This window comes from Pleurodeles waltl, chromosome 3_1 (assembly GCF_031143425.1).
Source record: "Pleurodeles waltl isolate 20211129_DDA chromosome 3_1, aPleWal1.hap1.20221129, whole genome shotgun sequence".
NCBI lineage: Eukaryota > Metazoa > Chordata > Amphibia > Caudata > Salamandridae > Pleurodeles > Pleurodeles waltl.
Window position 1 is genome coordinate 1263959188 of NC_090440.1, and position 25109 is coordinate 1263984296.

Here is a 25109-nt window from a genome sequence, read left to right on the forward strand (position 1 = left end):
TGCTTATGTCTGGATGAGCTTCCCTTGGTGTTGAGGTGTGTGCAGGCTGGTCTGATGGTGTGTCTGGGATAGGCAGAGGTACAGGTGATAGGGTATGGGTGGAGGAAGTTGGAGGGGGGAGGCTAGAGACAGGGACAATTGCTGCCATCAGTGCTGAGGCTAGAGTGTTGAATGATCGCTGAAGGGCAGCCTGACCAGAATGAATGCCCTCCAGGTATGCATTACTCTGGTGCACCTCTCTTTCGACACCCTGGATGGCATTCAAAATGGTAGACTGCCCAACAATGAGTGTCCTCAGGAGGTCAATGATCTCCTCACTGAGGGCAGTAGGGGTGACTGGCGCAGGGCCTGAGGTGCCTGGGGCGAAGGAGATGCCCACCTTCCTGGCTGAGCGGGCACGGGGCAAACGCTGAGGGGCTGCTGGGAGGGCGGTGCTGGTGCGCTGGGTGGCGGCTGTACCTGTTGTTGCAGGGGGCACGGATGTTGCTGCCACCACAAGGGAGCTCCCTTCAGAGGACGAGTCTGTGTCACTTATGTCTGCCTGAGTCCCCGCTGTGGAGCTCCCCTCGCCCTCCGTCCCACTGGTGTATTCTGAATCCATTGCATGGCCCTCCAGGGCCATGTGGGATGCAGCTCCCTCGTGCTCCGATGCCACTTCTCCTCCGCCTGATGATGCTAATGCACACATGAACAGGAAGACCACAAAAAAGGGGGGGGGGGAGAAAATAAAGACATGTTGAGTGCATGCATAGGCGACACCGTTGGCGGACAGGACAGACACAGAAGCCCCCTGCACTACGCCGCACACTTGGGATCCACTACTCAATCCGTGTGACATGGCCTACAAGCCTATGGACGACATCTGCACACATAGATGACACAGGGCCATGAATAGCTCTACTTGGCACCCTACAGAGGTGGGGGGCGGGGGCACAGGGCCATGCCTTACGGAGGGGCCTAGCCTACAGAAATCGCCCTGGCCTAGGGATACCCACAGCCCTCCTCCCCCACCCAGACACCTCCACTGCACGCAAAGTCACCAGAATGAGAGTGTACTCACCCCCTTGTGTCTGCTGTGATGTCCTCATGTGCCCATCCAAATCGGGGTAGGCCACCGCCAGGATCCGGGACATCAGGGGGGTACTGGTCCAACTGGCACCCCTCCCACATTGGGAGGCCATCCCCAGCTGAGCCTCCGCCGTCTTCCTGCTCCATCGTCGGATGTCCTCCCATCTCTTCCGGCAGTGGGTGCCCCGTCTCTGGTGGACCCCCAGGGCCCGGACGTCCTTGGCGATGGCACGCCAAATGTCGAACTTCTGGTGGGCGCTGACCTATGTGAAATGTACAGGGGGAGAAAAAGAGTCATCACCTTCTGCACACTCAATGTGAGTGGACCCCCATCCCTACCCTTGCCATGTGGCACATCCTGTCATCCGTCGTTTGATGCATGCCTCATTTGCTCCCCTCCCCACCATCTTTCATCCACCCGACTCAACACAGCCATTGCTCCCAAAGCATGGTCCCAGTGTACTTACCTGTTGGTCTGGAGGACCGTAAAGTAGCGCATACTGGGGGAGGACCCCATCCACGAGTTTCTCCAATTCCTGAGCAGTGAAGGCAGGGGCCCTTTCCCCAGTCGCATGAGCCATTTTCTCTTCCAGACCGAGGTCACAGCAGCAATTGCAGTGTAGGTCCTCTCCTGTCGAAGATCAGGTATCGAGTGATTAAGCAGATAGAAAATGGCGGTCACGCCCGCGGCGGTGCGTACCGCGGCGGTGCGTACCGCGGCGGTGCGTACCGCGACCGCCGGCGCACATCGTCATTGGCTCCTGAGACCCATAGGGTTCAATGTTAACCAATGCTGTTTTGCGCCGCGGTCGTCGACCGCCTACCGCCATGGTGCGCCACGCCAGCGCATTTACCTCACATCCCATTGTCACACTTCACAGGTCAGGCAGCCGCCATTTCAAGGGCCCACATGGCTTACTTTTAACTGCGTCACACATACCTAGGCCTTGCATCAACACTCATACAGACTATTCAATGCATTGGGAATCGTGTTATGTGCAAGCTGTGGTTATGTACCTGTGGGTTGATTTACTCTGTGCTCGCTGTTGTCCTTCATAGGCACCGTCCGCTGGGACATGCGAGGAGATGGAGGAATCTTCCCGTGTACAGACCGCTGGTAGACCTGTCGACAATGGAGGAAAGACATGTCATACTGACATACAGGCTTGACCGAGCCACTATTCATGAACTATGTGCCCAGCTGGAGCCAGACCTGATGTCACCCATCCGCCAACCTACAGGGATCCCACCTCTAGTGCAGGTGCTGTCAGTACTCCATTTCTTTGCAAGTGGGTCATTTCAAACAACAGTGGCCATATCATCAGGGATGTCTCAGCCTATGTTTTCCAAGGTGTTGTCCAGAGTGTTGTCTGCCCTTTTGAAACACATGCGGAGCTACATTGTTTTCCCTGAGGTGGGGGATTTGACTACAGTGAAAGGTGATTTCTATGCCCTTGGACATATCCCCAACATCATAGGTGCCATTGATGGGACCCATGTGGCTTTAATACCCCCCCACAGGAGTGAACAAGTGTACAGAAACAGAAAGAGTTATCATTCAATGAATGTACAGATGGTGTGTTTGGCAGACCAGTACATCTCCCATGTTAATGCCAAGTTCCCTGGCTCAGTGCATGACGCGTACATCATGCGGAATAGCAGCATCCCTTACATGATGGGTCAACTCCAGAGGCACCGGGTGTGGCTATTAGGTAACTCTGGTTACCCCAACCTGTCATGGCTACTGACCCCAGTGAGGAATCCCCAGACCAGGGCGGAGGAACGGTACAATGAGGCCCATGGGCGAACTAGGAGGGTGATCGAGCGGACCTTCGGCCTCCTGAAGGCTAGGTTCAGGTGCCTCCATATGACAGGTGGATCCCTATTGTACTCACCAAAGAAGGTGTGCCAGATCATCGTGGCCTGCTGTATGCTTCACAACCTGGCTTTGCGACGCCAGGTGCCTTTTGCTGCAGGAGGATGGTCCAGATGGTGGTGTTGCAGCACCTGTGGGGCCTGTGGAGAGTGAAGACGAGGAAGCCGAAGAGGACGACATAGACAACAGGAACACAGTAATGCAGCATTATTTTCAATGACACACAGGTAAGATTCCAACCCGGCATATTACATATACTTAACCCCTACTACCTCTCTACTGTCTGACCTTTTCCCCCAGTGTATGGTAACTGAGTTGTGACTTTCCCTTCCAATTTCAGAGATGTGGGCCATACTGCGTGACATCTGCTTTGTTTCCCCATGGACTACAGCTGTGTGACAGTGGTATGTTGGCATCACAATGTAAATATGCATTTTGGGACGGTAATGTCTAATACATTAGTACAAAATCACAGCCAGACTCCTGATTGTTTTGTGCAATAACTGTGTTTATTTCAGTGCTCTATATTGGTGGGTGATTGCAAATCGGTGAGGGGTGATGGTGGAGGATTGTCCATGGCAGAGTCCAGACTATTAGTATCACAGGTGCATTGTCCAAATGCCTGTGGAAAGTGGAGCATGGGCAGTATAAGAATGGACAGGGTGTCAATGTGGGACAGTGGGATGACAATCAGGGAGGTATCCTTTCCTGGCGGGGGTCTTGGCATCTTGCTCTGTCTTCTTCCTGGATCTCAGGGCCCGCTTGCGGGGTGGTTCTCCTTCTGCAGGGGGTGGGGTGCTGGTGGCCTGTTGGTCCTGTGGCGGGGCCTCCTGTCCACTAGCGCCGGCAGAGGTGGTAGGCAGTTCTTGGTCCATGCTAGTGTCAGGGGCCCTTTGTCCTGCCACAGTGTCCCGCAATGTGGTGACTACCTGATTCAGAGCCCCTACAATGGTGGCCAGGGCGGAACTGATGTTTCGTAATTCCTCCCTGAACCCCAAATACTGTTCCTCCTGCAGAAGCTGGATCTCCTGAAACCTGGCCCGGACCGTCGCCATCGTCTCCTGGGAGTGTTGGTAGGCTCCCATGATGGAGGAGAGTGCCTCGTGGAGAGTGGGTTCCCTGGGCCTGTCCCCCCCCTGTCACATAGCAGCCCTCCCAGTTCCCCTGTTTCCCTGGGCCTCTGTCCCCTGGACCGTGTGCCCACTACCACTGCCCCCAGGTCCCTGTTGTTGTTGGGGTGGTGGGTTAACCTGGGTGCCCTGTAGTGGTGGACTTACCGCTGATTGACGTGTCCTGGGGACAGAGGGATGGGCCCGCTGGGTGGGTGCTGTGCTGGTGTTCCCAGAGGGGGGAAGGTCTGCTATGGGCTGTGGCTGTGTGAGGGGAATCGACTGTCCCGAGGTCCCCGATGGGCCGGGCTGGTCATCTAGATCCAGGTCGACAGAGGTGCTGTCCTGACTGTGGGCCTCTTCTGGGGGTGGAGTGGATATTTGTGGACCCTCCTGCGCGGTGACGTGGCGTTCGGGTCCTGCAGGGGTATAAAAGTATGGTTATTGCATTTGTGTGTGCCATAGCGTGTAATGGGTGGGTGCCCTTGTACCTCAGTGCTGGCATTCCCATGTGGGGGCTTTTGTGATGGTGATTTGGTGGGAGATGGGTATGTGCAGTGGGCATGCTTTTGTGATGGGTGTCCATGCTTTGTGGTCGCATGCAGGGATTGGTGTTGGGATGGGTGGGCTGTGATGGTGAGACATTTGCAAGGAGCAGGATGTGATGGGGGTGAGGGTGAGGGTGGGGGTATGAGTTGGTATGCTGGTGGGGTGGGGGGGATGAAGTAGTGATGATTTGACTTACCAGAGTCCATTCCTCCTCCTACTCCTGCGAGGCCCTCATGATGCAGGATCGCCAAGACTTGCTCCTGCCATGTTGTAAATTCTGGGGGAGGAGGTCTGGGGGTCTGCCGCCAGTCCGCTGCACCGCGATGTTGTGCCTGGATACCATTGAACACACCTTCCCCGTAGGTCGTTCCACCGCTTCCTGATGTCGTCCCTATTTCTTGGGTGCTGTCCCACAGCGTTGACCCTATCGACTATTCTGCTCCATAGCTCCATCTTCCTGGCAATGGTGGTGTGCTGCACCTGTGTCCCGAAGAGCTACCCATACAATTTCCTCCACCATGACCCTGAGTTCATCCTCGGAGAACCTGGGGTGTCTTTGCGGTGCCATGGGGTGGTGTGGATGATGTGTGGGGTGGATTGTGTGGTGATGTGTATTGGTGTGTTGTGTGAAGTGCGTGGAAATATTGCTGGGTGAAAGTAAAATGCGCGTCTGGGTGCTCAGTTCTCTTTTTCTCAGTGCGTGGTCCCGATTCTGTAGCAGTGGGGATTTGTGGGTGATTTGGGTGTGTGTTTTTTATATTGTGTTGGGTGTCTGGGAGTGGTGTGTGTATGTGTATCAGGTGTGTGTATTTGTAATTGTCCAATGTGACTGTGTTTTGTAAGTGTGTGTGTATATTGAGCGCGGCGGTGTGTACCGCCAATGGAATACCGCGGTTGAAAGACCGCCGCGTGGATTCGTGTGTCGTGATAGTGTGGGCGTATTGCTGTTGGCGTGACGGTGGAGGTTTGGACATCGCCAGTTTCTCGCTGCCCTTTGGTGTGGCGGACTTTTGTGGATGTCTGTATTTTGGCAGTTTGCCTGTTGTGGGTCAGAATGACCGTGGCGGTTTACCACGGATTCGTCGGTATGTTGGCGGTCTTCTGACAGCGGTAAGCGGCTTTTACCGCCAAGGTTGGAATGACCACCAAAGTGTATTAAATAAATGTTTCTGATCTCTTGGAGTAATGGACTACTAGACAAATCTTAGGATTGATCATCAGCATTGTCACTTCTAAGATGTCCCATGATAAAGGGACTTTATTGTCGTTCAACAGAAAATAATTCAATTAGAGACAGATAAATAAAGTAAGGCACTGTGCGGAATTTTTTTATTTTCATGACTGATGCCTGCATCATGTGAGAGATTTGTACAGCACAACAATGCTGAACTGTTGAACGATGTTTCTAGGGAATATTTACAGAATTTACTGCTTATGATAGTAAGCTGTTTTAGTCAATATAGTAAGGTACAATGAAGCCCCCTTGCAATTCTCTGATGACCCCCAAACTTGTAATGAGGTCGGTACTGTAGTATCATGCGAAGACCTCGGGCCGGGGATGCCCCTATCACTCACAGCTTACGTTGTGGCCATGGCATTAGTATGCATTATTTAGCATATGATGTATCAGCAACAACGCAGAAGCCCTACCAAAATCATTGCAGAAAACACTGCAGGTGTATTTGTTAAAAGTTCAAGCAACGCAGGGCAGCAAGCAAAGTTGCTGCCATGCATTGTGTGAGTGGAAGAGAGCTGAAGCCAGCCATCTCTCCTAGCGCTTGCACACTTGTGGCTGTCTAGTGCCAATACAGGCACCCTTGCACCACTTGTTATGTGTGTACTAGGGGTGGAAAATACAGTAGTAACCATGGCATGGTCGGGAGGAACAATACGACTAATATCTGTTATATATCTGGGCGCACACAGTAGAAGATACTAGAAAGTAGCATTATCTAGGATAAGAATTTTGGACAAAGGGAAGAAATTTAGTTTATATTATTGGGTTGCTGAACACATCAAACATCTACTAGATCCATGCTGTGGATCCAATTTTGATATTTTTTTAAAAACGTTTGTATATAAGTCCTAATCTCATAGAGGATCTAGCTGTGACGTTGTCTATAACCACATTAAGATTACATTCTGTAATTATTTTTCCAGCTGCTTCTAAAATCTCTGCAACAGCGTCTTTAAGAAATCTTTCCTAACCTGCATTTGTTGCATAAAAATTGGTTACTGTAAATTTACATGAGCGATCTTGAGCAGTGGAATCAAGGAAGTGCCCTTTTCATCTTTGATACTCTTTATCACTTCACATAGGGTGCGCTGGGCAATGACTATTGCTACACCCACTGTTTTTTTCCAGAACAGAAATATTGCATAGAAAACCATCTAGATATAAGGAGAAAGCAAACTAGTATAAGTGAATGTGTTTGTCATTAGAGATAATGGCGGTCATTCCAACTTTGGCGGGCGGCGGTAGCCGCCCGCCAGGCGGGAACCGCCAATCGGCCGCCATGCGGCCAAAAGACCGCTGCCGGCATTCCAACATTCCCGCTGGCTAACCAAGTTAGCGCCCGCCGGCCCAGGGGGAATGAGGCCGCAACACAGAAGACGGCTCCGAATGGAGCCGGCGGTGTTGTGGCCGTGCGACGGGTGCAGTTGCACCCGTCACGCTTTTCACTGTCTGCTAGGCAGACAGTGAAAAGCTGGCCGGGGCCCTGTTAGGGGACCCCTGCACTGCCCATGCCAGTGGCATGGGCGGTGCAGGGGCCCCCAGGGGCCTCAGGACACCCCTTACCGCCAGCCTCTTCCTGGTGGTGAAAACCGCCAGAAACAGGCTGGCGGTAAGGGGGTCAGAATCCCCAGGGCAGCGCTGCTTGCAGCGCTGCCCTGGCGGATTCGCCCAGCCAGGGCAAAAACGTCGGGAAACCGCCGGTCCCGGTTTTCCGACCGCGGCTTTACCGCCGCGGTCGGAATGGGCTTTGAAGCACCGCCAGCCTGTTGGCGGTGCTTCCGTCATTCTGCGCCCTGGCGGTCCAAGACTGCCAGGGTCAGAATGACCCCCAATGTGTTTTTTTCATGTTGAGTTTTCATGTCTGTACTGCTATGGCCAGTTATCAGTAATTAACATATACAATGAAGTGTTTTTTTGTATCTGTTACTATAGGTCACATGTACATAGCTTCTTTATGGCAGAACTGCAGAATCACGCCATTTGTGACCAGAAAAAAGGGATTTTCCTATGTACAAAACCCTACTTTGTGATTCAGTAACCTGTTGATGAATCGCAAACTGGGTTTCGGATTTGCTATTTGGAAGAGGCATGCCAAGGGAGACCCTTCCTAATATTGACTCGCAGGGGGATGTATGATTATTTTGCAACTGGGAAGGCAGTCACAAAACAATCTGAGGTACCACCAATTTCAAATTGGTGGTAACCCATTCACAAACAGGAAAGGATCCATAAGGGACCCCTTCCCCTTCATGAATGGAAGCACCAACAATTTTTCAGAGCAGGCAGTGGTCCCGCTGACCACTGCCTGCTTTGAAAAAATGAAAATGAAACTTTCCAATTATTTTGCAAGGCATCCCATTTTCCTTTAAAGAAAATAAACTGCTTAAAAAAACTACTTTATTTAAAAGGTAAAAAGGGATGGCGTGACCTGGCAGTTCCGGCTGGTCTGCTCTCATGGGGAACAGGGTCAAGATTGATTTGCATATGGCTGGGTCCATACTCGGATGGCATGGTGAGCAAAATAATTGATGGATTAAACCCAGATCTGTGATTGGAGGTGAATGTTTGATTAGTTCTGCAATACATCCATCATTTGTGTTTGTTTGTTTGTCACCGTAACTGCACCAGGTATGCCCATATGTGGGTCCCAGGCTCACTATGCCACTAGATTCAAGCTAGCTAGGCTGATGATGGGTGATACCCTGAAACTGGTCCCAGGATGCTTGTTTCCGGTCCAGGGAGGATCTGGCCTGGCAGTTCGGTCTGGACTGTTCCCATGGGGATCAGGGTTAAGACTGATTTGCATATGACTGGGTTCAAACAAGGTTGGCGTGGAGAGCAAAATAATTGATTAATTAAACCCAGATTTCTGACTGTATGTGTATGTTTGATTGGTTCTGCATTCTGTCCATCATTTGTATTTGTTTATTTAAACATCAGTCACAGACATGGTGGGCAGCTGACCCCAGCAGGCCACCATCCCTGTGAGTGTGACCAGTTCCCATATGGGTCACACATTTTCATGCTCCGAGTCTGGCTGCTCCTCCATGCTGTTATCTTGTAAGGTGATGATACTTTTTACCTCTTGCAGAGCATTAAATAAGCTTCTTGGTCTCCTTGTTCATGGCTAATCTCCCCCTGCAAATGTGGCACATGCTTTTGTACATGTCCATGTTACAGTCTCCTGGGTCAGTCTCTGATGTCTTCATTGTTTTCTCAGGCAGGATTTAAATGGAAAGGTTTGCACTGTTCCATATGAAGATTATCCAGAATGCATGACTCTATTCACAGTAGGAATTCTAAGCACTTCTTTGAAGGCACAAGCATGTGTTCAGTTATATGCCAAACTGACATGTGACTAATGTTGCTGCCTGAGGCCTGACCTACCTTTAAGTAGCTTCAACCAGTAAGAAAATCTCCATTGAAAGGCAACGATCACCTCAAGCAATGTTTGCACCAATAAATACATATTAAACACACTCTGGATGATGTTCAACTGGAACACAACCATAAATAATGATGACAGTGCAGTCTGAGTATCCGTTTTCAACATACTCACCAACACAACTAACACTGATCCGGCACTACCAATGGCCACCTCTTCAGAGAGACCAAGGCCCATATTTATACTTTTTGACGCAAAACTGCGCTAACGCAGTTTTGCGCCAAAAAAATTAGCGCCGGCTAACGCCTTTCTGAAGCGCCATGCGGGCGCCGTATTTATTGAATGACGTTAGCCGCCGGCGCTGTCTGGTGTGCGTTAAAAAAAACGACGTACACCAGGCAGCGCCGGCGTAGGGGGAAAATGGCGTATGGGCGTCCAGAAATGGTGCAAGTCAGGCTGAGGCAAAAAAATCGCCTTAACCCGATTTGAGCCATTTTTTTACGACGCCCATCCCCCATTGAAATGACTCCTGTCTTAGCAAAGACAGGAGTCATCCCCCTTGCCCAATGGCCATGCCCAGGGGACTTCTGTCCCCTGGGCATGGTCATTGGGCATAGTGGCATGTAGGGGGGCACAAATCAGGCCCCCCTATGCCACAAAAAAAAAAAAAAAAAAATACTTACCTGAACTTACCTTAATGTCCCTGGGGTGGGTCCCTCCATCCTTGGGTGTCCTCCTGGGGTGGGCAAGGGTGGCAGGGGGTGTCCCTGGGGACAGGGGAGGGCACCTCTGGGCTCATTCTAAGCCCACAGGTCCCTTAACGCCTGCCCTGACCCAGGCGCTAAAATCCGGCGCAAATGTGGGTTTTTTAGTCCCGCCCACTCCCGGGCGTCATTTTTGCCCGGGAGTATAAATACGACGCATATGCATCGCAGTCATTTTTTAAGACGGGAACGCCTACCTTGCATATCATTAACGCAAGGAAGGTGTTCACGCAAAAAAATGGCGCTAACTTCATGAACTTTGGCGCTAGACGCGTCTAACGCCAAAGTATAAATATGGAGTTAGTTTTGCGTCGAATTTGCGTAAAAAAAAACGACGCTAATTCTGCGCAAACGGAGTATAAATATGCCCCCAAGTACTCCATGGGTACGTAGTCTGAACTTCTCCCAGCTGACACGAGAGGCCCTTAACCTCTAGTAGGCACAATGCATATTTGCTTAGTAATATATATTTCACTCCAGGTTCTGCAGCTTATAGTGCTTTGTGTTCTGGACATTGTATTTTGTGCCCTTCTAAATATGAAACCACAAGTCCCAGAATGCACTAAAGCCTTCCTCTTTCTCCTCTGGAGCCCCACAGGGATCACCACTTAGTCCCACATTGATAAGTGTATATTTTATACCTCTGGCTAGACTGGTTCACTCTTTGGGGTTTTTAATAGTATCATAAGCAAATGATGCACAAATTGTGACCATCTCAAGTGACTATCATGAAGAAGTGAAAAGGTTTCATAATTGTATGATGAAAATTGGAAAATAAATAAAACATAACTTCTTTAAATAACTTAATTCTGGAAAAACAGAAGTTCTTCTGTTTGGCAATTGTACTTCTGGTTCCCCATTTGGTGGTCTGAGGATTTTAGGAACTCTTCTGACCTCTACTAGAATGGCAAAACACTTAGGAGTGCTGTTGGATGATAAGCTGACTTATTCAGATGAAATCAGTCTACCTTGTCCTGCTTCTACAGAATGAGCATATTGAAGAAAGTCTTTTATTGTATTACCTTTGAGCTGCAGAAAACATAAATAGTTTCCTTGGTACTAAAAAGAATTGACTATTGCAGTGCTCTTTATGTCAGTCTGCAAATCTTATTAATTCATGCATTCACTTTTTCATTTATTCATTTAAAGTGTCGTTGGCTTAAAATGCAGGACTAGATTTAAATGCCTCACAGGATGGGGGAATTTAGAAGTGTAAGTTTGTGATGCTGTACTTGAGGACTAGTCCAATGACTACTCATGTTTTGATGTATGTAATTCTTTAATGAAAACACATTTGCAAACATCTCCCTAACCAATCCCAGCAATGCGTGCCATGTTGTGATATTCATTGCTCTTTTTGAAACACATGGCTGTCAATGGTAGAATCACAATTTACATATGCCAATAAAATACATTTTGTCACATCTTTCCATTTGGACCACTCATCCAAAAACAATTTACAACAGTTTTTAGGAAATAGCCTTCTTTTAATCTGCACGAATATGTCATACCTTGTATCTGTATCGGATAAATGCTATAGCTTAGTTTGCTGTATGTGACACATGGGACTGATGCTGTGGACAAGGTGGTTGCAGTACACACCTGAGTGCCCCTTGTCAAATATTTTGAGGTACCTTGCTCATGAGACAAGGGATTTGGGTGGAGGGCAACTTGGCAGGGTACAGCACAACACTACCGTGGACAGAAATGGAGAAAGCATAAATACTTGCATCCATGGCCTATCCTACTCAACTAATTGCACAACTGTCAACTCTCTCACAGCTTTCTAATGTTGCCGGAAAGTCTTGAGATCTCCATAAAGGAGTGCTGTTGGTCACCACTAGCACGTGTTAAGCACCTTTTCATGGATCCATTTTTAACATCTGTTCCCCTATGTAAAGCAGTTGGACTCCATGTACCCACTCCTTGTCAAAGGGCTTGGTGGGAGCTCTGAACTAACAATGAGCAGCTTGGCCAGAGCAGGGAAAAAAATGTGCGCTCTGAATTTGAGAGATGAGTATGGAAACACCAGGAAAGTTTTGAAGAGTCAATGCCCAAAGCAAGCTGAACAACTGTGGTCAATGGCTTAAAAATGTTGCCCAAAAGCCCCCTTCACTATCTTTATATATGTGTACGTGCATGTTGTTTATGTATAGATTGTGTCTTGTGTGATGATATTAGCTCTGTGCAAACATCTTAAACTGTCTGTAGGCACAGCCTAATCCTTGAGTAATTTTCTAAGAATGATTATCTTTAAAAATGCACATTACAGCACACAAAATAGCTCCCAGAAAATCAAAGTACATTTTCACTTTACATGTATCACAACAATCTTCAAATGTGAGGCTGCCTGAAAAATTACCTTTATATTGTATACATGAAATACATTTTCCATAGTTCAAAGTCTTGAAGAAATAAATGTGTTTGGTTTAAAATATGCAAACACGTCTAGAAGTATAAATTGAAAAATCACAATACTTACCTGTGATATTACAGTACACCTTCATGGGTCCTAATGGTCCACTTCCATCTGTATCAATGTAGTAGAAACCTGAAGAATTTCCCAAGTGCCTGTAAGCTTCACATGACTGCTCATAAATTGCTGAAACAGTGAAAGATATATATTGTTACTTGAATGAACTTGTAGATAACACCAACTACATAGTATGGCGCGTTATGTATGATTTTGCATATCAGTATTTTTATTTTGATATTCTAAATACAGCAGCCCACAAACAGTCCCATCTAATATTGTTCTATTGATGACCCAGAGAGGGTAGTTGTTACAGCTCTCATAAAATCATGTTTAACTCTTCTATGCAACATTTCACTTTTGAGAAATACAGCAACCATCTCATACCATTGATTGCTGACAACTTGGCATGTGAATTCAATGCAATGCGATGAACCCCGTTTAACTATGAACATTGTGACAATATTCTAACATCTAGGATCTTTGTGGTTAATGTGTGTTATAACACATGGGAAAGTTTACCCTTGCTGGCATTTGGCACTGAAAATCCATGCAAGACAGAGCAATAACATAGACAAGTGATATGAAACTAGGACAATATTTAGGGAAGACATGGACCATCTAAGCACAACCTCAGTCAATCATCCAAAGCTACCCTCTCACGTACAACCTAAAAGTTTATCACTGCATCAATGAGTCATGACTAAAGGTTGTGTGTACTTCCAAACCTAGTCAATCTTTAGAGACAAATGGCCCAATTCACAAACAAAAATATATGGGCAGAAATGTCTGAACTTGTAGATGTATGTCTAGGTTTAGGTTTGCATCTCCACCCAAATGAAATTCAGTAACTCTAGGTGGAGAATTAAGCCTAGTGTGAGGAATATATGCTCCACCCCTTTATATGGGTTAGAGGACACATAAAACAGTATATTTACAAAGGTTAGACATACATTGCCACCTATTCTCTATAGAATTATGCATTGAAAAGAATATAGAATCAGGCATCGCCCAAGACAAATAATATCCACCTGACAATCATCAAAAGTGGAAGCACATATATACAGTCCAACCTGGAGCTATGCCCCTTTCTCCTTGCACTGCAAGGTACTGTGGAACCAGATACCACCAACAGATGATTTGTGATAAACTGTGTGTGTGTGTGAGTGTATGTTTGAGACATGGATTGTGCTATCATTTATCTGTGCATGTGGAGTGTTAGATGTGAGAAAAGATGATTACCAACTAACATTTGTGGCATTTTCTATGTATGTGCATCTCTACTGCTTACACTGTATAATGTAGTTTTCATAGCAGTCTGCAATATATGGAGAAATATAATCATTTTTCCTATTTTTTTTTTTTTTAACAATTTATTTTATTTTTCATAAATATACAATATGATTCATAGATGCACCTCATATCTGTTATATGGCCATTTGTTTTATCTTACATGTTTTTACTATATTAATTTCATTTTTTATTTTACATTTTTATTGTTATAGTATATTTTTATTGGTATAATCAATGTATATATTTATAGGGTTATGTATTACATTAATATTATTTTTAAATTGCATTTGTTAACACTTGTACAATGGAATGTATATGGGTGTGTGCAATATCTAAGGGCATATGACAATTTTGTTTACATTTATTTACTTTTTAAATGTTGTGATTGGTGATTGATATTGGTAGCGATATTGTGTACATCTATTGATTTCTGTGTGATTCCTTGATGTACCTGTGAGTAGCCATTGTGATGTGTGACTTACTCCAAAGCTTGATTGTGTAGATGTGAGCCTATTTGGGCTTTAACACTACAGAGTTAGATGTGGATGTACCTTTATTGAATTTCAACTAACTTAGCTTTTTGTAGGTTTGTTTTTGTATTTCAAGCCCCTGCCTGTGTCCGCCACACTTTCTACTTCCCCAACCATTTTGTAGTTATATTCCTCTTTCTAGAAACGCCACCTTGCTGCTATCTCATTTACATCTGAATATTAAAGCCTGTATGCAAAATAAATCTTAGTGAGTTAAATTGGATGTTTCCCCCTGAAATCCTTAGGTTGATATTTTCTTAAGAATTAGGTGCAAACGTTTATTGTCCTCCTACAGTGTTACCAGTTTTACAACAGACTTAACTTCACAACAACTGATACAATCTTATTGTGTAATAGAAATAGGAGTTTGCTTTTACTATATGAACTTTTATTGATTACGGCCTTTTGATTCATCGAATGAGGGTAACCACCTTATAGGAATGTAAATAATTTTATTACCACGTATTAATTGGGCTAAAAGAGCATGTGGTGTAAATATTACTCTTGGCTACTGAAATATATTTTATCTTTTTGCTATTTCCTGGTTGTTCATACTGTATTCCACATCTAAACAGCACTAGGGCTTGTAGTTTTGATTATCGGGGTTTGGAGAACACTAGTCCCAATTCTGTCTGACTGGTCTTTCACTGGGAACAAAGCAGGGTCTCCCCACATCAAATCCACACCAAACCGTTTTAAAAAGATGGCATGTGAGAGAGCTGTCTGTTCAAATGCTCAAGTATCCGTTTTGATTTTAATTGTGTGACTGTGATCTGCATTGCTGGCCACATCTGCGGAAAAGTTGCTCGTCTTTCCCCTCAGCATGTCACATATCATTTCAAAATGGTAAAGCATTAAATCTGTGATTAAGGGTGGGTGATAAATTCTATTGTGCCGGTGGAGATGGCAAACTTTTAGCCACTCTGAATTATGCTTGCAACACTGAGTTTTGGCCAAATCCCAATAACTGCAGCATGGCAGAGATATTTCTCATGCATGGTCTACCAACTCTAAGTTGGCGAGCAGAGCGAGATTTGCCATCCCCTAGCCCGATTTTCATTTGGGGCAAGACATCCCCAGTGCTGGTGGTCACAGGCAGCCATCACCATTTGCTGCCCGAAATCTGCCATTTGAGTAGAAAATCTACTCAAGTGGCAGCAAAAACAACTCTAGAAGCAGTGCCCCCTGGGTCACGGTGTGGTGCCATTTGTGCTGAGCTTTCAGCACAGTATGAGCTCCAGGCACTATAAGTCAGTGGGACATGCCTATTTAAGTCCATTCTGAGAATTCTGCAGAATCTCACAGAGTTTTTGTGTAAATGAACGGAATTCAGCGGAATGAAATTCCTCGAGTTCTGCCCACACCTATCTGTGATATCAGATGCTCCAAGAAGCAATTGAAAGTTGAGAAACGAATATGGAAAAGGAGAGGTTTAAGTAATAAGGGTAATGGTTCCAGAATATTGTGGCCTAAATGGTGTCTGACAAATATATCATGTCCTAAATATACTTTGCAAAACTATTAATTGGAGTTTGTTAGAAATGGGGTCTTTGGTTGAAAGTTAGGTTACCCACTGTTCAAGCAAGGACCCTCACTCTAGTCAGGGTAAAAGAGAATCACCCTCAGCTAACCCCTGCTTACCCCCTTGGTAGCTTGGCAGAGCAGTAAGCTTAACTTCAGAGTGCTAGGTGTAAAGTATTTGTACCAACACACACAGTAACTTAATGAAAACACTACAAAATGACACAACACAGGTTTAGAAAAATAGGAAATATTTATCTAAACAAAACAAGACCAAAACAACAAAAATCCACCATACACAAGTCAAGTTATCAATTAGAAATCAAAAAGAGTCTTTAAGTAGTTTTAAACACACACTGGCGCTGCTAGAGTGAAAATGTACCTGGTGCGTGTCAAAAATAACCCTGCACGGGTGGGTGTGCGTCAAAAATAACTGAGTCGAAAAACCAGCTGCGCCATGATCCGAAAATCCCGCAGGGCAGGTTGTGATCTCCCAGCCTCCGTCAGCGATGCTGCCCGTTGTTTCTCCTGCTCCGTGCATAGATTTTTCGGTCGCATTTCCTACGAGCGTCGTTTCTCAGCAGCGGAGCCGACGGAGCTTCGTTTTTTCAGCCGCAGATAGGATTCACATCAATCTTTTCCCCGCATGGCGCTCTGTGCGTGGATTTTCTTGTCTTTAGGCTGCCAGCTTCTCCTTTCAGGGTCCCAGGAACTGGATGGGCACTACAGGGCAGAGTAGGAGTCTCTCCAGAGACTCTAGGTGCTGGCAGAGAGAAGTCTTTGCTGTCCCTGAGACTTCAAACAACAGGAGGCAAGCTCTAGATCAAGCCCTTGGAGATTTCTTCTCAAGATGGAAGGCACACAAAGTCCAGTCTTTGCCCTCCTACTCTGGCAGAAGCAGCAACTGCAGGATAGCTCCACAAAGCACAGTCACATGCAGGGCAGCTCTTCTTCCTCAGATATTCAGCTCTTCTCCAGGCAGAGGTTCCTCTTGGTTCCAGAAGTGTTTCTAAAGTCTGTGGTTTTGGGTGCCATTTTTTTTATCCCCAATTTCTCCTTTGAAGTAGGCCTACTTCAAAGTAAAGTCTCTTTGGAATGTGAAATCCTGCCTTGCCAGGCCAGGCCCCAGACACTCACCAGGGGGTTGGAGACTGCATTGTGTGAGGGCAGGCACAGCCCTTTCAGGTGTGAGTGACCACTCCTCCCCTCCGTCCTAGCACAGATGGCTCATCAGGATATGCAGGCTACACCCCAGCTCCCTTTGTGTCACTGTCTAGTGTGAGGTGCAACCAGCCCAACCGTCAAACTGACCCAGACAGGGAATCCACAAACAGGCAGAGTCACAGAAATGGTATAAGCAAGAAAATGCTCACTTTCTAAAAGCGGCCTTTTCAAACACACAATCTTAAAATCAACTTTACTAAAAGATGTATTTTTAAATTGTGAGCTCAGAGACCCCAAACTCCACATGTCCATCCACTCCCAAAGGGAATCTACACTTTAATCAGATTTAAAGGTAGCCCCCATGTTAACCTATGAGAGGGACAGGCCTTGCAATAGTGAAAAACAAATTTTGCAATATTTCACTGTCAGGACATAAATAACACACTACTATATGTCCTACCTTAACCATACACTGCACCCTGCCCTTGGGGCTACCTAGGGCCTACCTTAGGGGTGTCTGACATTTAAGAAAAGGGAAGGTTTAGGTCTGGCAAGTGGGTGCACTTGCCAAGTCGAATTTACAGTTAAAACTGCACACACAGACACTGCAGTGGCTGGTCTGAGACATGATTAAAGAGCTACTTATGTGGGTGGCACAACCAGTGCTGCAGGCCCACTAGTAGCGTTTTATTTACAGGCCCTGGGCACCTCTAGTGCACTGTACTAGGGACTTACTAATAAATCAAATATGCCAATCATGGATAAGCCAATTACATGCACATTTTGTAAGAGAGATCTTGCACTTTAGCACTGGTAGGGTGCCCAGAGTAACAAAAACAGTAAAATCAGAGTCCAGCACACATCAACAACCTGGGGAACAGAGGCAAAAAGTTAAGGGAGACCATGCCAAGGATGAAAAGTCTAACAGAGTTAGTAATAAAACAATCTCACCCCCTTTGTAGCAATATTTTGAAACCATATTTAGGCAGTGAGGTTTATATCAAACAATTTTGTTGTTACTGATACTCTCATACAAATCCAATAAGGGGTGTAGAAGACCAGAACGAAGTGAGTGGGAAGATGACAGCATGGAAAGCTTGGAAAGGTAAGTAAAAAAATGCAATGAAAGACAAAAGAGGGTGAAAATGCGACCAAGAAGGAAAGACTAGAGGAAACAAGGTAAAAACAAAGTAATGGATTACAGTGGGTGAAATAAGGAGGACAAGGAAAATATAGAGTGCATTTTGGATAGAAGAAAGTGGGGTGCACTGAAGTTAATTACTAATCGGTATGTATGTGAGTCCACCACCAGTAATAAGGCAACAAGCCTACAGAATGGGCAGTGCAGGGGCCCCCTGCCCAGCACCCTTGTAATGTGCACTGGCTGCACAACAGACAGTGTGCATTATGAGGATGCTGGTGCCCCCTGCGGGCGGAAGCATTGCCGGTGGCTTGATTACCAGCTGGTGACAATGCTGCTGCACTTTCCTGCTGGGCTCATCGGCGGAAACCTTGGTTCCCGTCCATCAGCCCAGCAGGAAAGTTATCACTGGGCCGGCGGGGAGGTCACCACAACAATGGCAGCCATCCTGTCAGGAATTTGGCAGATGGATGTTCCCATCTACCAAACACGTAATTAGGGCCTAAATACCAATTAGAGACTTTGGAAGTGGTAGACCAGAACTGAGGTTTAATTTTAGGCTGACCGCAACGGAGCTGTGGTCAGCTACACCAAGCATATTCATCTGGGTCAGAGGTTTAACCTTGGGACTTAAAGCCTGATTTAGATCTTGGTGGTAACAGTCCTGCTGTTGATTTTCCATCGGATTTCCCGTCCACTGCTTTGACGGCCTGCCCGCTCTATTTAGAGGTTGGTGGGTCCATAGATGAAAGACTGCTGAAGAACCACCGTCATCACCATGAATCTCTACCCGCGTCAATGGCAACATAGGCAAAAGTGGCTGGCTGTAGAACTCCAGCCAGTTTTCCAGCTGAGCCAATCACAATGTGCCTTTCCACATATGCAACTGTGGCGGCTAAACCTCCACACCTGAGTTGGCTAACTGGGAAGGATAAAAAGATGAAACTTACCTTTCTCAGAGTTTTCTCATTTTCTGCTGCCATGAATCCAGTCATACAACTCCTGCCATTGCTGCTCCTTCTGAACCAAGATGAAAACCAACCCCGTCGTCTCCAGAACAGAAATTACCTGTCATCCTCTGAACTGTTTGTGTAAATTAGCACTGGACTTGTGAATGTTTAAAATTATTTGAAGCAATAGTATAATGATGTACAATGCATAAGTTTGTAATGTTGTCATTTGATATAAATGAAAAAATACCAACCAGTCTGGTACTAACTGCCATCACAGCAAAGGACACCTGCACAAACTAGTCACATCAATCCCGAATTTAAATGTGTGCTATAGTACACCCAAAAATACAATAACATGTACATAAACAGGAGTCCTAATTTGAATGACATAAACACAATGTAAAGTAGCAATTGCACTACACAATGATACAAGTGAGTGTACACAGAATGTACAACTAATGTTAGCATGAAGCTCCAAACGTGTCAGAGATTTATGAAGGGCACATGTACTCTTGATATGTGTAATTTATGTCAAACAATAGATGTGTTTTAACTTCAAAGTGCCATTTACTCTGTGTAATGCATATTTGTATATTAGAAACATATCATGTGAAAATAAGCACACATGCATTCTTCAGGCTAAATAAGAAAAACAAGTGCAATTTTGCTGTAAGTGTCCAGCATCATGATGAATGTTTGCAACAAAAATAACATGTCCATCAGAATTGTACAACACAAATGTATGCATCATGATAATATCTCAAATGCAAAAAATGTGCTTGTCACTGTCAGAAATGAGGGTATCTGCATGGCACACACATAAACAGAAATTATAGTATCAGCAAATAATTAGTAACAATTACCAAAATAATGCCAGTACAAAGCTATTGTAAATACAAATGTTTTAACAAAAATTGAGATACATCTTTAAATATATAGTCATAACAATAAATGTCTGTCCAACAAATACTGTTTGCATGAGTCCCAATTTTGGGTTGCATGCCCAGATTCTGCCTCCTATTTGCACTTCCAATTACAACCTCTTCAGGAAGGGGCATCTACTCGGCAGAGAGCAAGCACCTCAATGATCTTTCTTTGGGGTCATTGGGTTTGGGAGGGGTGGCTTGGTTTTGAGAGGGGTGGGTTTGGATTTAGGAAGGGTGGGTTTGGATTTGGGGGTGGGTTTGAGTTTGGGAGGAGTAGGTTTGGATTTGGGAGGGGTGGGTTGGGGTGTGGGTGGGCTAGGTTGAGATGTGGTATGGGTGGGTTGGGGCATTGGAGGGGTCAGTTTATGTTTGGGAGTGGTGGGTTGGGATGTGGTAGGGGTCAGGGCCAGAGCAAACAGAAGGCCCTCCATGGGAAAATGAGTAGGGTGGTTGGCAGGGAGTTCGGGTTGGGAGGTAGAGGGAGTGGCAGTGGGTGAAGTGCATGTGTCTATTGATAGTACAGCTGTCTGTCGGTCTGGCATATGTGGTGTAGGTTTTGGCTTGTGTTTCCTACTGGGAGTCTGTTGTTAAGGTAAGTGTGGGCATTTGTGTACAGTATGTGTAATGTCCAATGCATGTGTGTGTTTGGATTGGTGTGATGTGCTGTGAAGGAGTTGTGTGTGGTTGTGGTACCTACAGATCTGCTGGTACGCGTGTGTGTGGTGGTGGTTGGGGATGTTTGTTTGGTGGTGTGTCTGGTATCTGTGGTTGTGGTGGTTGTGCATGTTTGTGGGATGTGGGTGGGGTGCCTGCAGGTGTGGTGGATATGCATGTTTGTGTGCTGGTGGGTATGGCGTCTGTGGGTGCAGTGGTGGGCCTATGCATGTGGTGGTGTTTGTGTCTGTGGGTATGCTTTTGGTGTTGTGGTGGAGGACTGGTGTCTGTAAGTTTGTGTTTCTTGCTGCATTTGTGTTTATGTGTGGGTGTGCTGCTTGTATGTGTTTGTGTGGGTGCATGCAGAGGAGTGGGTTTGCTTTCGATATGGCTGGAAAGAGGGATGTGAGATGCTGAAGAGGTGGGAGTTGGGACAGGAATTTGGAATGGGTGGGAGGCTGCTGTCACTGAGGAGGACAGACCCTGGAATGACCTCAGTAGGCCAGACATGGTACTGTGAATGCCATCCAGGTAAGCTAGCATTTGTGCCATCTTCCCACTAAGCCTCTGGATGGCATTTAATAGTGCAGTCTGGCCTACATAGATAGTCCGCAATAGGTCAATAGCCTCCTAATTGAGCGCTGCTTGGGAAACAGGGGTGGGTGCAAGTGCCTGCAGCAAAGAAAATGCCACCTCTCTTAGGGGTGCGGCTACGCCCAATGGGGGTGAAGCAAGAGGGAGGGTGGAGATGGGAACATGGGTGGCAAATAACAATGAAGGTGGAATTGTTGCACTCGGGTCTGCCACCACTAGGGATTCTGTGGAGGCCTCTGAAGATGATGTAGAGTCACTGGTGGCCTCCGTATCAATCCCCTCACCCTCCATGGCACTGGGTCCCTCGGTGTCGGTGGTGTCTGCACCAGAACCATAGTGCCCAGCTTCTTCCCCACTGACGCAGTCACCTTTGCCCTGCCTAGATGATGCTGAAAAGACAGATACAACACTTCGAGTGTATCTGTGCGAATAGAATTCAACATGAACTTTGCTCACACAACATTTGCCAAGTTTACATATTAAATTAAACTAGCTTCAAGGCACTCAATCTTAGAATCTTTATCATCAGTATCTCATGCATGTAGGGAAAAATTCCACAAAACATTTGCTCACAGTCTAGAAATTCCCCAAGCTAGCTCCCATATCATGTATGCCTTTTGTCTTTCATCTACTTTTATTTCTCTGCATGACAAATAGCTTTGACAGCATGAGGAAATACATAGTCTTGGATATATTCCTAACTCACTTCCGTACAGACCAAAACAATATCCACATTTCCAAACGAGTCATGTTTTGGGCCTGATATTGACTTATAAAGATGGGATACTCCATCATCTATGTGATTTAACCTTCCAGCCGCAAATGTCCTTGTAAGTATCACTTTTCTCACCATCATTGATTTGTCAACTGGACATAACTAAGGACACTTAAATACAATTTGGAGTATGTGTAACTTTGTTGCCAATATGGACACATTCCTGTTTGTTTCAAGAAATACAGTCTGGTTAAGAATTCCTGTTGGTTGACACAGTCTGGCTTACATGCACATTTGTGAAGGACTAAGGCTTCATGACAATCTGCTACTGTCTACATGATCTGACTTGAATCTTGCTGTTGAATCATATTTCGAACATATTTTAGATAAGAAATTATGCCTTTGTACACTTTTCCAGTCCTTTTTAAGAAGATGCTCATGATCATATTGTCACTGCCCAAACTTACCAATGTGAAGTCTGAAACATCAACTGTATCATAAGTGCTTACTTATACTATGTCAGCAGAAACAAGGCCTATATTACCTACTCAGATTTGTGATGGAGAATCACACCTGACCCAGTCCTCAAATGAGGCATGTTTGGTACAAATGTCATTCATAAGATGGAGAAAAAGGCAGTTACCACTTTATTTCACATGCAGCCATGTGTCTGCTCAAAAATTTACTTGGCTTGTGATGAGGAATCTAGTGAAAACTTTTAGCACAAAACAATATACCAAACACAGCATCAGGCACCGTCTGCAAAACCTAAAACTCCAGAAATCCTCGTCTGCGTTGGATGTGTGCCAACCGTCATGCTGATGCCAAACAGCATTGCTGTAAATTAGAAAAGGTTAAACAATAGCTACATACTATAACTTTTCCCTTGATGCTGCTGTTGAGCCCTCAACTGCCCACCAAGCTCTGGGTAGGCTACCACAAGGATGCAAGCCATTATGGGGTTCAGGGTGCAGCACATGTGTTTGCCTTATTGGGAGGACTGGTTGAGCTGCACTTGCTGAGTTTCTGGTCCAGCATCGGAGGCCTTCCCACCTCTACCTGTAATGCAAGCTAAGATTGTCTGTAGCGCAGTGTCACAATTTTGTTGCATCTCTCAGATACATTCCTAGAATAGTCAGTACAGATCATGTTACCAATCTAAGTCAGAAACATCATCTAGGTTAGGGCTATGAAATCTTTTGCATAGGAAGACCCACTCCTAATTAGTCCAAATCATTGTGAGCTACTAAAGGTTACAAAACATGTACATTATTTGCACATGACACAACGCACAGCTACATTGTCTTCACACCTAATCTTCAGAGTCAGATACTTTGGTTTGTGTTACATACAGTGAGTAAGGGCAGTATGGATGGGCTGCTGTGTGTCAGTGAGAGCATGGCTTTGGGTGATGTAAGAACAAATGTGTGTAGCAATGAGACAGAAGTGAATGATGATTGAGAGCCTGTGTCATTTAGGCTGACAGCACATGAAATACATTGTCCCATATGGGGCATCATGACATGTTTAAAACATACAGATACTCCTACTCTAAAATATGGGTTGTAGATTCACTTGACAGAAGAGCATCATGCAACTCCATAATTTTAAAGATTCGTCATGCACTTTACATTTCTCTCATTTCAACCTTGGCCATATGTTTCCACTTATACTAGTGGTACAGTGCCTACTAGCCACTGAAACTAAGGGGGCTGTAATTGGTCTGATGAAATCTGGAATTGTGAGTAGCATGGGATGAGAATTCAGCTGATTCTTTCAGGTGACTTTTCATTTGAATATGCAGACATTTCTAACATAGTCAAACAACATTCAGTACCTGGCCAAATCATTCAGTTCACTGCACTCGAATAACAACACTTCACTCATGAACAAAAAGGGACAAATTAGCCTGTGTACAAAGAATGAACAAGTTACCTTGACAAACATTTCCCTCTCAAACATATACCTGTTCTTCTGGGTTCCCATACAGCTGGCTCTACAGGGACCTGACCTTCCTGATGAGTAGCTCCAACTCGTCTGGCAAGAAGGCAGGGGCCCTGTCTCCTGCCTTGCCTGGCTCCCAGAGGTCGGTAACAGCAGTACAATTCGAGGAGGTGTTGTTGGCTGCAGTGCTAGGAGGAAAGTGAGCTTTTTTCCAGATGTTACATACAAGTACACAGCGTACAGTCTCTGCAATGGAGAAGGACACATCCATTGGCTTTTGTGCATAGCTGTCACACACATTAGCCTATGGCAATGTCCATCATCTACTATGCGGTCAAATTCTGCTGACGGATAGCCAATGCCCTGATGGCAAGGTCGGACACCCACCATTTCAGGATGTGAAGCTGTGTATTTTTTAATTGTTTAGTCGTCACCAGCATGGTGACTACTTTGTGTACCAATCTCAGATACGTATGACAGTGTTTTTGCCAACACATGACACATTAAAAAGTGACCCATTACTGTGTTTGACATTGATAGTGCTACAGTGTATGTTCCTTTGATGGTAATTGTAAAACAAAAATTCAAAAATAAAATAATGTGCAAATAACACATTTCATATGTATTATTTACACATTACTTGTAAAAAATGTCAGACATAAAAAAAAAAAAAGTAGATTTGAAGTAGTAAAAATGTTTTTCAAATTATGGGAATGTATATTACACAATAACATCACTAATAGATGTGTTTTGATTGTGAAAGTCTTTTGTGACAATTTTAAGTGATACTTTGTGTTCCTGGCATTCAGACACCAGGGATATAATAAAACATTTCAGATTACATATGCAAACTATACTGGATTTGTGTTAGCAGCTGGAGCCTGATCTCCTGCCTCACAGTAGGAATACAACAGCAATAACACCAATAGTGAAATTCATGGCAATACTTCATGTTGTGGCCACTGAATCTTTGCAATAAACTGTGGCTGTATCTGGAGGTATGTCACAGCCAACTGTCCATGGTGTACTACACGGCGTCCTTGCTTCAATGATGAGACACATCAACAGCTTTATTCAGGAATGGTCAGTTCTGGAAAGTCCAAGGGAAAGGTGTTTGTGGATGAGTTTCCTTACATTGACTACTGTGTTTATTGACATGGATTAACTTTGCTTGTGCTAAGTATATGTGTTGTCCTAACTTATCATTTGAGTC

General features: G+C 45.4%; 1 protein-coding gene across 2 annotated transcripts in view; it reads right to left on the reverse strand.

Annotated features, from left to right (window-relative positions):
* The window catches only part of LOC138285083 (contactin-associated protein-like 5), a 1227365-nt gene that overhangs the window by 406319 nt on the left and 795937 nt on the right, over positions 1 to 25109 (reverse strand). For both annotated transcript variants that reach the window (XM_069224601.1, XM_069224602.1), the window contains exon 12: positions 12471 to 12590. In XM_069224601.1, coding sequence (XP_069080702.1) covers positions 12471 to 12590 — 120 coding nt within the window. The remainder of the gene's footprint in view (positions 1 to 12470; positions 12591 to 25109) is intronic.